The sequence below is a fragment of the Vulpes vulpes genome, chromosome 13 (assembly GCF_048418805.1).
Source record: "Vulpes vulpes isolate BD-2025 chromosome 13, VulVul3, whole genome shotgun sequence".
NCBI lineage: Eukaryota > Metazoa > Chordata > Mammalia > Carnivora > Canidae > Vulpes > Vulpes vulpes.
In genome coordinates this window covers 367,705-381,044 of record NC_132792.1, presented here as the reverse complement: position 1 = coordinate 381,044, position 13,340 = coordinate 367,705, and the positions used below count along the sequence as shown (strand labels likewise).

The window sequence follows — 13,340 nt, the reverse complement described above, 5'->3', positions numbered from 1 at the left end:
CCCCGGGCCGGCGAGGCCTCCACCTGCGATCGCTCAGGTGTTTGTAGAGCACCCAGCCCACCTGGCCCAGGACCAGGCACACAGGTCACTGTGTCGGTCAGCGGCCCGGGCCCTGCTCTGCGAGGTGCCACCCCTCCCTGGCTGGACTTGGGGTGCAGGGGGAGGGCTGCTGAGCGGGGGCAGGGCGGCTGCCGAGGGGTGACGCAGCAGCCCCTTTGGAGGCCAGGAAGCGGGGCAGGCAAAGAGCTGAACTTCCCCTGCCTCGGGAGGCTCCGTCTGTGGCATCTGGCTCCGAGCCCCACCTCCCCCTCGGCCTGCATCTCTGCAGCCCCTTCTCTCCGCTGCCGGGAGCCCACCTACCTCCTCGGGGCTCCCCTCTTTCCCATCCTGAGGCCACGCAGGGTGGACACAGCCGCAGCCAGGAGGCAAGCTAGACAGGAAAGAGCCCTGCATCCCTGGCTGGGGTGCAGGGTCCCTATGGGGGGGGCACGGGTGTCTGGCGCCCCTCGCCAGTCCTGAAGAGGCTCAGCGCCCCTGCCAAGTCCCCAGAGCTGCAGGGCACAGAGCTGGGATCCCATCTGCCCACTCCACAAAGGCCACAGTGGCGGGGGGCACCCTGTGCTGCTACCCGAGCCCTGAGCCCCCGAGCTGGCCGGCTGCCTGGACGTCACCATGAGCCCGTGGAACACACGGCCTGCCTCACGGTGCAGCTCTCCTGCCCCAGCCCAGGCATGGGCACACGGCACCCAGAAAACAGCCCCAGCGGGTGACCCCGCAGGAGCAACAGGCTGACTGTCCCCCGGAGTGCATCCCAGAGCTGCAGCGGAGCCACCACCAGCTCGCGACCTCTCCCTTTCCACGGACCTGAGGCTCCAGTTGGATATGGGCCCCCCTGCCCCCCTTCCCGGCTGGAATCTAGACAAATGGCTCTGGGCCCTCTCAACCCCCCTTGGCGTTGCAGGGTGACTCCCTCACGGGCAGTGTGACAGTGGCCAAGGCCTGGGGCCGGCCTGGGAATGGGGCTGGAGGGGGCACCGCTCCAGATGCTGGCACCACGGCTCCCATTCCACTGCGTGGCGCCACGAGCCCACGCTCCCCCTCTCCCTGCGCCCCGGGAGCCCTGAACCCCAGCGGCAGCCACCTCTGTCGGCGACACCAGGCGCTACCCAGATGGGACAATTCTGGAGGAATCGGGGGACCTAGGAGTACCCCCCAAAGCTCCTCCACCCTGCGCGGTTCCCAGGGCTCACCTCAAGCCAATGCAGAGGGAGGGGCTTCTAGGTCCGATGCCCAAGAGTCCCCGGCCTGACCGGAACCCCCAGGAATCTGCTGATGACGACCCTGGGACACCCACGTCTGCTGTGTGGGACCAAAGCAGCTGGATGGTGGCAGCTGAGAAGGAACTGCTTCGTGGGGCATTCCCGAGTGGGCTGCGGACCGTGCTGGCCCTGGGCCTGCGCCATCAGAGGCCCACAAGGCCCTGCCCGGCCTCCTCTCTCAGGGGCCAGCAGGAGGCGCACCCCCGGCTCGCATAATCGAGCCTGTGCAAAAGCAGGGTGAGCCCGGGACTCTGGGAACCTCATGGTCTGGGGGTCAGGGAGGGGAACCCTGGGAGGGAAGGGTCCCTGGCAGAGGGAAGGGCACCTGCGGTGTGCGTCTGGTGGGGGGCTCAGCGTGGCCGGCAGAAACTCCAAAGGAAGCTGGGCCGAGGGAGCCTGGGCCGTGAGGAGGATGGGCACAGGGGTCTGTGAGCCCCCCAGCCCCATTTCATCCTTCACCAACCTTTGCCAGCAGCTCGAGAACAGGCCTCTGGGGGTGGCCCCTCCCCTGCGGGGATGAGACCAGGTGTGACCAGGCTGCACTCACAGAGCGGCTGCAGGCCGGGGGGGTGGGCGGGGGGCTCAGGACGTTGCCATCCTGCTGCCGCCCACCTCGGGGACAGGCGGTTGGAGCTGAGCTAGGACAGCGCCAGCACGACAGAGACAAGTGTGAGCCCCGCGTGGGGAAGGCCTGTCTTACCTCCAGGGGTTCCTAGGACATAGAGAATGAGCTTCCCGTCCCCGGGAGCATCCAAGCAGATCCAAGGATCCAGGAAACCCAGGTCCCATTCTACCAACCACTGGCCCTGGAAGCAAGGCCAGAAAAGCAAAGACCTCGGCCTCTGCCTAGAGGGTGCCCAGGGCAAGGGAAGCCACCTGCTGTGGTGGGACTACCCCGGGAGCCCCCCTTTTCGGAGGGCAGTTAACCCGAGCCCAGGCCCGGTGTGGCCTGGACAAAAGCTCAGCCACCTCTCAGGATGGGCGGTGCTCTCCAGGGCTCCAGGGTAGACCTGCGGAGGGGGCCTCCCGGGGACCGGCCAGCCGTGGGGGGCAGGGGAAGTGGGACAGACCCCTCTGGGCTTTCCTCCCCAGGGATGCAGAGAAGGGGATGGAGGCTGGAGTGCGGGCTACAGGCTGCTCGTCCACACCCCACCGCCACGGGCTACGACACCTCAGAGTCCTGCACATTTGCGACTCTGCGCCTCCATCCCTGGCGTCACTGGCTCCGTTTCTGAAAGCGCCAGGGATGGGAGCGCTTGGGAATGAGTTTGAGATGACCGCGACCTGGGGGTGACGAGCTGGGTTACCGTAGGGGGCAGACCGGACGCACTCTGCACCCGCTGCCTGGCACTGGGGCCGTGGCCCTGCCGAGGTGGGGAGCCAGCCCCTGGATGTTTGAGGGGCGTGGGACGGTCGGTCTCCAGCAGTCCCGAGGCTGTGCCCCTGGGGACCACTGCGCCCACGCTCTCAGAGGGCCCTGCCGCCTGGTCCAGGAAGTGCCAGCACTGTGAGCCCCCTCAGGCCAGGGTCTGAGTCTCTGGGACAGGCAGGAGTGGGGACAGGTAGGTGAGGGGATAGGCAGGTGGGGGGGACAGGCAGGTGAGGTGGGGACAGGCAGGAGTGGGGACAGGTAGGCGAGGGGATAGGCAGGTGGGGGGGGACAGGCAGGTGAGGTGGGGACAGGCAGGAGGGGGGACAGGTGGGGGGGACAGGCAGGTGGGGGGGTACAGATGGGGGATGGGTGAGGGGGAGACAGGCAGGGGGACAGGCAGGTGGGGGGGACACAGGTAGCTGAGGGGACAGGCGGGGGGACAGGCAGGTGGGGGGGTACAGACAGGAAGGGGGATGGGTGAGGGGGAGACAGGTGGGGGGACAGGCAGGTGGGGGGGACACAGGTAGGCGAGGGTACAGGTGGGGGGGACAGGTAGGTGGGGGGGTACAGACAGGAGGGGGGATGGGTGAGGGGGAGACAGGCGGGGGGACAGGCAGGTGGGGGGGACACAGGTAGGCGAGGGTACAGGTGGGGGAGACAGGTAGGTGGGGGGGACAGACAGGAGGGGGGATGGGTGAGGGAGACAGGCGGGAGGGGGTATAGGCAGGCGGGGGACAGGCAGGAGGGGGGACAAGCAGGCAGGCGGGCGGGGGAGGGCAGGCAGGTGAGAGGGGACAGGCAGGCGGGGGCGGGCGGGGGGCCGGGAAGGGGGGGACACGGCCAGGCGGCCCAGCCCGGAGCCTCCTGCGCCTGCAGCGCGGGGAGCCACCGCCAGAGGGCGCCGTGGCGCGGCCCGGAGGAAGGGGCGGGGCGGGCGGGCGCGGGGGACGCACCACTGCGGGCGCGGGGGGGGCGGCGCGCGGGGGGCGGGGCTCCGGCCTGCGGCGCCGGCGGATTCCGGCGCGTCCCTCCCCGGCCCGGCCCGCGAGGTGGTTGGGCCCGGCGGCGCTCGGGCAGAGCCGGCAGGCGGGGCGCGGACACCGGCCGCGCCGCGAGCAGCGCCCCGCGCCCCGCACCCCCGCGCCCCCCGCGCCCCGCGCCCCCGCGCCCCCGGAGGCCCCGCGATGCTGGGGCTGGCCGTGGCGTCGCTGGCCGTGGCGCTCGCCTACTTCGCGCTGCTGGACGGCTGGTACCTGGTGCGCGTGCCGTGCGCCGTGCTCCGTGCGCGCCTGCTGCAGCCGCGCGTCCGCGACCTCCTGGCCGAGCAGCGCTACGCCGGCCGCGTGCTGCCCTCGGACCTGGACCTGCTGCTGCACATGAACAACGCGCGCTACCTGCGCGAGGCCGACGTGGCGCGCGCCGCGCACCTGGCCCGCTGCGGGGTGCTGGGGGCCCTGCGCGCGCTCGGGGCCCGCGCCGTGCTGGCCGCCTCGTGCGCGCGCTACCGCCGCTCGCTGCGCCTGCTGGAGCCCTTCGAGGTGCGCACCCGCCTGCTGGGCTGGGACGCCCGCGCCTTCTACCTGGAGGCGCGCTTCGTGAGCCTGCGCGACGGCTTCGTGTGCGCGCTGCTGCGCTCCCGCCAGCACGTGCTGGGCACCTCGCCGGAGCGCGTCGTGCGGCACCTGTGCAAGCGCCGGGTGAGCACCCTCCGCCGGCCGGGGCCCGGGCCCTGCCCCTTCGCCCAGGCCAGCTGCCTGCGCCCCCCCCCCCGGGTGCCCGCCTGCCCCCGAGCGCCCCTCCAGCCTTTCCTCCGGGCCCAGGCCTCCCTCCACCGACGCCCCTTTCCCGGGAACTCTCGGCGCCCCCCGCGGCCGAGCCTGGCCCTCGGACTCCAGGCCCTCCCCTCCACCTCTTCCAGGACAGGGAGCCCCAGGCGAGCCTGAGGCCTGGTGCTGCTGTGTGCCTTGGACTCTGGAGCCACCGTCTCCGGCCCCTGCTTCTGAATGCGAGTGGCGGGGTCAGTGAGGGCAGGTTACCGGGAGTTCCAAGGACCTGAGGACACCCACCCTCCCCCTGCCCTTCACACAGCTGGGAGCTGAGGGGTCGGGTCACCGTCACCTGGATTTGGGCCCCGGGGGATTGAGCCCCAGAGATGCTGCAAGCTTTTCTGCCTCCCAGCTGCAGAGAGTCCCGCAGCGCCTGTGTGGGGCCGGAGCACCCTCCCCAGGGCCCGCTCCTCCCAGCTCAGCACAGCCCGCTCCTGCAGCGTGGCAACGGGGGCCCTGGGGACGAGCCAGGGCGCCAGCGCAGCGATGGTTTCCAGGCAGGCCCCAGCCTCAGGCAGGTTCCCACAAACTTGCCTGGAGCCTCCAAGCCAAAGGCAGGGCCTGCCCCAACCCCTAGTGCCCTAAACCAGGGCGCTGCCCTCTCTGGCTTTGGACAGGCACCTCCTGAGCAAGGAGGGTCACAAGCTCACCGTCATCGTGGCAGGGCAGCCTTTCCCCCGTATCAAAAGTGGGGAAACTGGGGCTCAAAGAGGCCGTGGGAACTGCTCAAAGCTACACCTCGGGCCATGGGCACAGCTCCCTGGTTCTCTGCCTCGGCACACCCCCAGAGGTCCTGGATGTCGCCCACCCTGTGGGGACAGAGTTGCTCCACACGTCCCTTCCCATGTTAGGAGGCTGGCATGGGCAGTCACTGGCCGTGAAGGACTTTAATCGGAGACCAAGAGCTGGGGCTAAGAGATAGAAGAGACCTCTTCCTGCAGGAGGGGGACCCGGACAGAACCCCGACTTAGCGCAAGGCCATCCAAGTCCAGTGCCCGGGGATCCTGCCTGCTGAAATTAGGGTGGCCTTGGGGCGACAGAGGCACTGCAGCTGGTCACTGCAGCGGGCTGGGAGGGCGGTGCTCCCAAAAGCCTGGCAGGGACGCTGAACAGCGCTCCCCTGTCTATAGGGCCAGCCAGGGCCGCGGCCCCAAGTGCCTCTGCCCATGCTTCTGCCCTTGGCCCTGGAATGCCCGCAGCCCGTCCACGAGGCCTCTGGCCGCTCAGGCCTCACCCTGCATCTTTTTTTTTTTTTTAAGATTTTATTTATTCATGAGAGAGAGAGAAAGAGGCAGAGACTCAGGCAGAGGGAGAAGCAGGCTCCCTGCAGGGAGCCGGATGCGGGACTCAATCCTCGGACCCCGGGGTCATGCCCTGAGCTGAAGGCAGACGCTCAGCCCCTGAGCCACCGGGCATCCCCCTCACCCTGCGTCTCGCCAGCCTGCCCATCGCGCTGGTGGCTGAGTGTGCAGGGGTGGGGACACAGTAGTCAGGCCCAGGGCCTCAGGCTCAGCCTCTCCTGATGCACTGAGGACAGAGGGGCCCCGGGCAGGCCCCTGTCCAGCACTCTGCCAGCAGAGGCGTTCTGACAGCCTCCTCCCCGCCCCGCCATCCCCTCCCCCCCCCACTCCTGAAGCCCTCTGGGCCTCCTGTCTCCTGTCACTTCTCTCCCTGCAGCGGGCGTGGCCTCAGTTGTGGCCCTTTTGGGGACACGGGCCTGGTGAAGGAGAATGGTGTCTTGAGAGCTAGCATGGTGGGAGGTCCAGTGGTGTGAAAGCAGCACCCTGGCTGGGCACCCTGCCCGCACCCCTGCTGGCCACACTGGCAGTGGTCCCCGTGGGCATCGTACTCTCTCCCCCTGCAGGTGGAACCCCCGGAGCTGCCAGAAGACCTGCGGCACTGGATCGCCTACAACGAGACCAGCAGCCAGCTGCTCAGGGCTGAGAGTGGGCTCAGTGACGTGGTCAAGGACCAGTGACCACCACGCCCCCCACCGGCCTCGCCCTGGGGCAGTTGCCCACCCGCCCCTGCGTGCCAGGGGCAGAGAGCGCAGAGTGGGCTGGCGCAGAGTCGTCTCCCCGTTGGAGTAGCCTGCATCCCAGCCCCCCTTCCGATGCTCCGGCCCTCCCTCCCCCTGCCAGTTTTGGATACTCCTCCCTTGCCCCCATACCACGCTGGGCACCGGACGGGGGCGACACAGGTGCCCGGCCCCAGCTCTGCCCTCGGGGTGGAGGTGATGAGGAAGGTGGGAGGCCCAGGGTCCTCGGCCTGTGGGCTGTTGGGGGGAAGAGGGTTTGGCCCCACCCTGCCGATGGAGCCAGGCTTCCGTAGGCTCAAGTCGGGAGAGTGCTGGGGCCAGAGGGACCAGAGGGACCAGCTGGAACCACCCTGAGCCCCGGGAGTCTGGAGTTTGAGTTTGACGGAGCTGCTGGGGGTGGGGCGGGGAGTGTTGCGGCAGGGGTGAGGCCAGAGCAGCCCTGGGGCACGGCTGGGGCCTGATCACAACAGCGGATCCCTCTGGCCGAAGGTGAGGGCGAGGCAGGCCCAGGGTGGGGTCTGCGCAATTGGGGCCAGGCAGACCGACCAGAGGGCACAGGGGCGCCCCTGGGGTGGGGGCAGGACCGGCGGTCGGAGCATGTGCGGGGCCCGGTGCAGGTCGGGGGGCGCAGGGTCTCCTGTGGCCGTACTGGTGGTGAGCCTCCCGTCCCAGCTGGGCCTGCTGCTGCCGGGGAAGCCGAGCGGGGAGCAGGGTTGTGCCCACATGCCCTCTGCACTTTGCCCTCGCTTCCCTGCACCACTGGGTGCTCACCGGGCCCTGCTCTGACCGTGGTGAGGGCCCTGTCCTCTCTGGGCCTTCACCTCATTGGCCTGCCCTCCTGGGGTCGTCGTCCCCATCTGCCCTCTGGGGACTTCCTCCCTCCCTCCAAGCGCTGGGGCCAGGGAAGGGTCTTTACGGCTTTGCTTGAGGGGCTCCCTGTCAGGGTCACCAGCTGCTGGGACACCAGCCCAGCTGCCTGTCCCCGCCTCCTCGCTCTCCTTCCTGCCGAGGAGGCCCAGGGAGGAGCAGAACCCGGAGTGGCCCGGCCGGGTGGCAGAGCCGGGAGCCTTTGCTCTGGGCGGCTGGAGACGCGGCTCAGGCCCCGGGGGTGGCACTGCTGCTCGCCCAGGACGAGGCGGCCACCGCCGCGCACCTGCTCCCACCAGCCCGTGGTGTGGCCGGGGCCACCCCCCCCACCCCGCCCTGCCGGGCCCGCCAGCCGGCCCTGGGAGCAGCCCGCCCGGTCCGCCTGCCCCGCTCCTGCCCCCTCGCTGACATCTGCCTTACAGCCGCAAGGGAAAGCTGCAACATTTGTTTTATTTAAGAAAACCCGAGATTAAAGGGTCTTTAAAGTCAGTGTGCTGGAGGCAGTCCTCATTCCCGAAGCCCTGGTCCCTCGGGGAAGCCGGGGCCACTCCCTGCGGTGTCTTCCGGGGTGGGGCGCTGTCTGAGCTTCTGGGGATCCCGTGACCTCAGGGACCAGGAGGGCAGGGCACGACTTGCTCCTGTTTCACAGAACGTGGGCCCGGGCCCTGATGCTCTCGTTCCCAGGCTGCGACGGCCGGTGCACGTTTGTGGTTTGGTCCCAGGATCCCCCAGAGGAGTTTGGGAGGTTAGGCCTCAGGCTCTGGGCTTCCTGGGGTGAGGTGGGGGCAGCAGGTGGGGCAGAGGTCAGTGGGCCTTTATGGGTGGAGGTGGGGTCCCCCAGGGCCGTGCCGTAAGTCCCTCAAAGAGGGCAGGAGGTGGGGCCGGCACATGAGGCAGGTGAGGGGCGCTATGGGCCACGTCGTGCCCTGACCACCTGCTCCGAGGGCCTGGAAGAGAACGGGCAGTTGGATTCGAACTGGGTGCTGGGGAGGGAAGGCTGCGGCCTGGCTGAGGCTGAGGGAGGTCCGCCGAAGCTCAGCTCTTCCCATGTCCCGCCTGGCCCAGGGGCCCTGGGGCTGGCCAGGCTGGGCCTCGCACCCACCCTGGGCAGCGGTGCCTGGACTACAGGGGTGCTTGGGTGTCTGTGGGGAACATCGTGTCTGCCCGTCTAACAGGTGTACGTGCAGGTCCTGTGGGGCACATACGGGGGGTGGGGGAGCGTGGGGGTCACCCCAGGTGTCACACGGTGGGACTAGGGACAGGAAGCGGTGTGCACACAGTGGGTCTGGGTCCCAGCAGGTCCCTGCAGCGGTGGCGGCCCGCTGGCGCCCCGGAGCAGGGCAGGGGCTGGGAGGCAAGGTCTGTGTTAGGAGGCGTTCAGGATGGTCGGGGGCATCTGGGCTGAACATCGTGTGTCCCAGGGGCACCGGGGTTTCTCTGTCCACTCAAGGGAGACGCCCCAGCCAGTGGGGACGGGAGGGGAGGCTGTCTCACTCGTTCTGTTTGGAGGAGCTCCAACCAGGGAGGAGGATCCTGAGGAGGGCCCAGGGCTGGGCCGGGGGGCGGGGGCGTTGAGCAGCCTCAGCCATCCTGCCTGTGGAGCGGATCACCCTTGGTGGGCATCTCCCCTCCTGTGTTCTCTGTGACCCCACAGCCAACTCCTGGATCCCAAGGCCGCAAGTGCCCCCAGCTGTGTGAGCAGCTCCCGTCCCCGCTGTGGGCACGCCAGGGCCAGCCGTCCCAAGGCCTCCTCCGTGGCCTCCCCAGCTCCCGAGGGGACAGCGGGATGTGCAGGGCTGGCAGGCGTTCTCGGGCCTGCAGACGTCAGGGGCTTTCCTTGGGCTCAGGCCACTCGGCTGCGTTGGTGGCCGCCCGGGCTCGCGGGCTTGGGCAGGGGCGCCCTCTGTCAGCCGTGCGGCCCCAGCCCAAGGAAAGCTGCTGGACCCCAGATTAGGAGGCCCGGACCCAGGGCCCCATCTCACCACGGGGAGTGGGCAAGTGGATGCTGGAGCTCTTGGCTGCAGAAGCTCTGGGGAAGGCTGGCCGAGATGCAGAACCCGGAAGGTGCTCGGCCCAGAGGGCACCGGTGGGAATCGGGGCCTGGGGAGGGGTGGCAGCCCGCTGGGGCCATGCAGGCTCCGAGGCTGCCAGTGCGCCGGGCGTAGCTCCCACCCCACCTGCCCCCAGGGCTGCCGAGCCAGGTCAGGGCCTGGGCCGGGGGCGGGGGGGATGGTGGGCAGCTTGCAGGGGAAACAGGGTCCGAGGTCTGGCCCCTCCGTCCCCACCCCGGGTGCCGCATGTCCAGCGTGGTGCAGGGCCCGGCACTGGCCCTTGGTGTCTGGGCCGAGCTGGCATGTCCTTAGCACCTCCTGCACCCCATCTCTTCTCACTTTGGCTGCCCCCCAAGGACTTGGTGGGCCCTGGTCAGGGGAGGTGAGTGAGGCCAGGTGTGTGGGTGACACCTGGCCCAGACGCAGCCCACCCCGTGCCCCCTCGGGGAGACCACGTGCTGTGCTCCCAGCCCCCACCCCCCGCCCCAGGGCGGACATGCGCACCCTTCACTCCTGCTTCCCTCCTACCTGGGGGGCGGGAGTGGGGGCAGATTTCCCTTGGGCTCAGGAGCTGGTCCTGCTCTGAGGTGCCCTGGGACTGGTTTCCACGAAGGCCGGCCCAGGATGCATTTCGCCCCCGAAGCCACCGCTCCCCCTTCCATGAAATGAGTCCAAACGGCCCGGGTGCCCAGAGTGGCCCGACTCAGCCCAGTGCTCCTGCAGCCGGGCTCCATGGGCTCTCAGCACCCAGGAAGGAACGGGGTCGCCTGTGCCTTGGCTTGCTTTATTCTCTGCCAGTGTGGGAGCCAGAGAGTGCCCCCTGCAAGGCTCTCACCCCTTGGGTCCCATGATTAACCTGAGGCTCGGGAAGCTCACAGAAGTGGGTAGAGGTGACCTCTGCTGGTGCCAGGACCTTCAGGGAAGGTGGCCAAGGAGCCTGCTGGCCTGCACTGAATTGCACAGGTCACGGAAGCAGCAGAAGACGAGGTGGGTGGCCCCAATACTGTCAGGGTCGGTGGCTATGCAGGAGCTGGAGCAGGACCGGGTCACCATGGGGCTCTGGTGGAACGGGTACTCTGCCGGCCGTGGGCAGGTGTCAGGGCCTGCTCCTCTGCTCCCCGGGCCTGCCCAGCTGCCCCGACCTCCATGCACTTGATCTGATCCTTCCTGACCCCTCCAGTGATACCCTGTGACCCCCAAACTAATGGCCGGGCCTGGGAAGTTGTCCTTGCTCCCTCCAGGCCCCTGTTGGGGCCCGTGGTATAGCCTGGGGGCGGGACAGAGCCCGTCTGTGGGCCTTCCACCGCTGCCCCCTGCACCTCCAGTCCTGAGGACCACGTGGGGAAGGTGACCGCAGTGGACCCCCAGCCTGCTGTGGGCTAGACTCACCTGACTCAATCTGCAGCAGCGTGGTCTTGCAGGCCGTGTCCTCTGGCTTGCAGACAGAGATGTTCTTGCATAAGGAAACAGGTGTGGGCAGCTCACAGGTAAAGCATCTGAAGGCCTCACCTGGGCAGGGATGGGCAAACTCATCACCTGGCCTTGAGAGCCCTCTCGGAGGCTAGAGCAGAGGCCGTAGGGTCTCGCCCCTGGGCATACTCCCGGTGCCCACCTGGCCCGTCTCCCCTCCCACCCCCGCCTGGGGAGGTAGCCCGCCTCGCTGAGGCCCTTCAGGCCCAGGGCTCTGACCAGCGGACCCGGACACTGCGTTCCTCTCTGAGCCTTGGTCTCCCTGCCTAGACAATGGGGCCTGGGAGCCTGTCCCGGGCGAAGGCTCTAGGGCCCAGAAAGCCCATTGAGGCCGAGGGAAATGAGCCCAGTAGGGGCTGAAGGAGGCCTTCTGCCCAAGCCCCTGAAGGGCCCCCTCCCGAGTGAGGCCTGGAGACGGGTCCCTCGCCAGCCACACCACGGCCTGGCCACTCACCAGCGCGCAAGCTGGCGGCTGCGAGGAGCAGCAGCGGGAGTGCAGCCCCGCACCGGGCCATCTGCTGTGCTCGGAAGCTGGGAGAGGCAGTGCCGGGGCCACCCTCTGGGCACTTATACCCTCCCCTCTGCGGCGCAAGCCAGGGTGGTGGCGGAAGTGGCTGTGAGTCAGCAGGGTGGCACAGGGCAGAATGGGAGGCAGCGGGCGGGACGGTGGGCAGGCAGGCCGCCTCACTCACGGACCCTCAGGCAGTGGGACCCCTCGTGGCTCCAGCCCGCCTGGTGGCGGCCCACGCGGATACCGCACAGGCACTGAGCTCCCTTCAGCAGGCCCTAATCTGGACTTGGTGTATCTCAAACCCAGCCAGGGCCAAGACTGGTGTCCTTCACACCGGGATGTCCTGCCCTGACACAGGTGCCCACCCGAGCACAGGCCTGGAGGTGGGGAGTGTCTGCTGAGACGAGGGGATGGTGTCATGTGGGGTGGGGTGGGCGCCCAGGCTCCTCTTGGGATGATGGGTGTGAGGCTCCAGGCAGGCCCCACAATCACTGCCAGCCCCTTCCCTACAAATGACCTTTAGACCAAGCCTGAGCTTCCAGGTTTTAGGCCCCAGACAACAGGGTCCTGCCCACCCCCTGTCTCCCGGCCTGATAGCCTTCTCTGACTTTGTTCACTGCCCACATCCCACCGCAGGCTTTCTCGTGCCCACACTTTTGCCTGTGCTCTGCGTTTCAGTGGGCACCATCTCTGCTCTCCCATCCTAGCCTCAAGTCTTCCTCATGCTATATGGCCCAGTCCAGGTGCCCCTCATCCAGAGGTCATCCTAGTGTTCCAGACTCTGTTTTCTCTGTCCTCTGAGGGCCTAATGGGTGGCTGGGAGGGTGGATGATGGATGGATGGGTGGGTGAGTGGATGGATGGGTAGATGGGTGGATGGATGAGTAGATGGATGGATGGGTAGATGATGGATGGATGGGTGGGTGGTGAGTAGATGGATGTTGGGTGGGTGGATGGGTGAGTGAGTAGATGGATGGGTGGGTAGATGATGGATGGATGGATGGGTGAGTACATGGATGGGTGGATGGATGGTGGAGGGATGGGTGGGTGGGTGAGCAGATGGATGGGTGGGGGGGTTGGTGAATGGATGAGTAGATGGATGGGTAGACGGGTGAATGGATGAGAAGATGGGTGGATGTTTGGATGGATGGGTGGGCAGGTGGGTGAGTGGGTGATATTTGAGGGAGTGGATGGGTAGAGGGCAGAGTGAATGGCTGGAGAGTACATGAATGGAGGGAGGAAAGATGGGGGGAGATGGTAGATGAGTAGACGGAAGAGCAACTGGATGGCAGGTGAAGGAATGCGAGCGTGCTGCCGGCTGGGTGTGTGGAGGGGGGTGGGCCCCGCTGCAGGGTATGGAGTCAGACCCCAATCTCCAGGCAGGATGACATGCTGGGAGGAGGTTGGGCTGGCACTCCAGAGGCCTGGGTTTTGGTCTTGGCTTTGCCACTGGCTCTGCGTGCGGCCTTGGGGTGACTCCCTTGCCCCTCCAGACTGCATTCCTGTCTGTAGGATGGGACTAGGAACCTAGGGCAGTTTCGAGGGCAGATGTGACCTGGCCCTGTGGACTGAGGAAACAAAGGGAGGGCGTTGCTTGCAAAGGACGAGACGGCGGTTGCTGCAGATCCGACAACTGGGCCTCACACGGCAGGTGCAGGCACAGGCAGCACCGGGGAGGCCCCTCCCCGGGGCCGGGTCCACAATCGCGCCCAGGATGTTGCAAGAGGAGCCAGGGAGTGTCTAGTGTGGAGTGTGACGGATCCAGTGGGTCCTGGCCCCGCCTGACCTCCTGTGTGGCCAGTGTGCTCACTCACGAGCCCTTGACCCCCTTTCTTCCACCTGTCAGCCAGGCAGAGCGGCCTCTGCGCCTGAGGGCAGCCGTAAAGA

The 13,340-nt window shown here is 67.9% G+C and overlaps 2 protein-coding genes across 3 annotated transcripts; one reads left to right on the top strand and one right to left on the bottom strand.

Moving 5' to 3' along the window:
• The first annotated feature begins 3,718 nt into the window (after window positions 1-3,718).
• On the top strand, window positions 3,719-7,911 carry THEM6 (thioesterase superfamily member 6). 2 transcript variants are annotated; one of them, XM_072733725.1, is made up of 3 exons: window positions 3,719-4,388; window positions 4,610-4,708; window positions 6,382-7,911. In XM_072733725.1, exons 1-3 carry the CDS (start codon window positions 3,876-3,878, stop codon window positions 6,493-6,495), a joined length of 726 nt encoding a protein of 241 aa, XP_072589826.1. In that variant the 5' UTR covers window positions 3,719-3,875; the 3' UTR covers window positions 6,496-7,911. The 2 variants fall into 2 exon arrangements, with proteins under 2 accessions (XP_072589826.1, XP_072589827.1); XM_072733726.1 differs by lacking the exon at window positions 4,610-4,708 and having other exon boundaries at window positions 3,731-4,388.
• A 2,477-nt stretch (window positions 7,912-10,388) lies between these two features.
• On the bottom strand, window positions 10,389-12,142 carry SLURP1 (secreted LY6/PLAUR domain containing 1). Its single transcript, XM_025985063.2, has 4 exons — window positions 12,086-12,142; window positions 11,398-11,524; window positions 10,863-10,982; window positions 10,389-10,549 (listed from the first exon to the last, which is right to left on the bottom strand). Exons 1-4 carry the CDS (start codon window positions 12,140-12,142, stop codon window positions 10,389-10,391), a joined length of 465 nt encoding a protein of 154 aa, XP_025840848.1.
• Window positions 12,143-13,340: the final 1,198 nt, after the last annotated feature.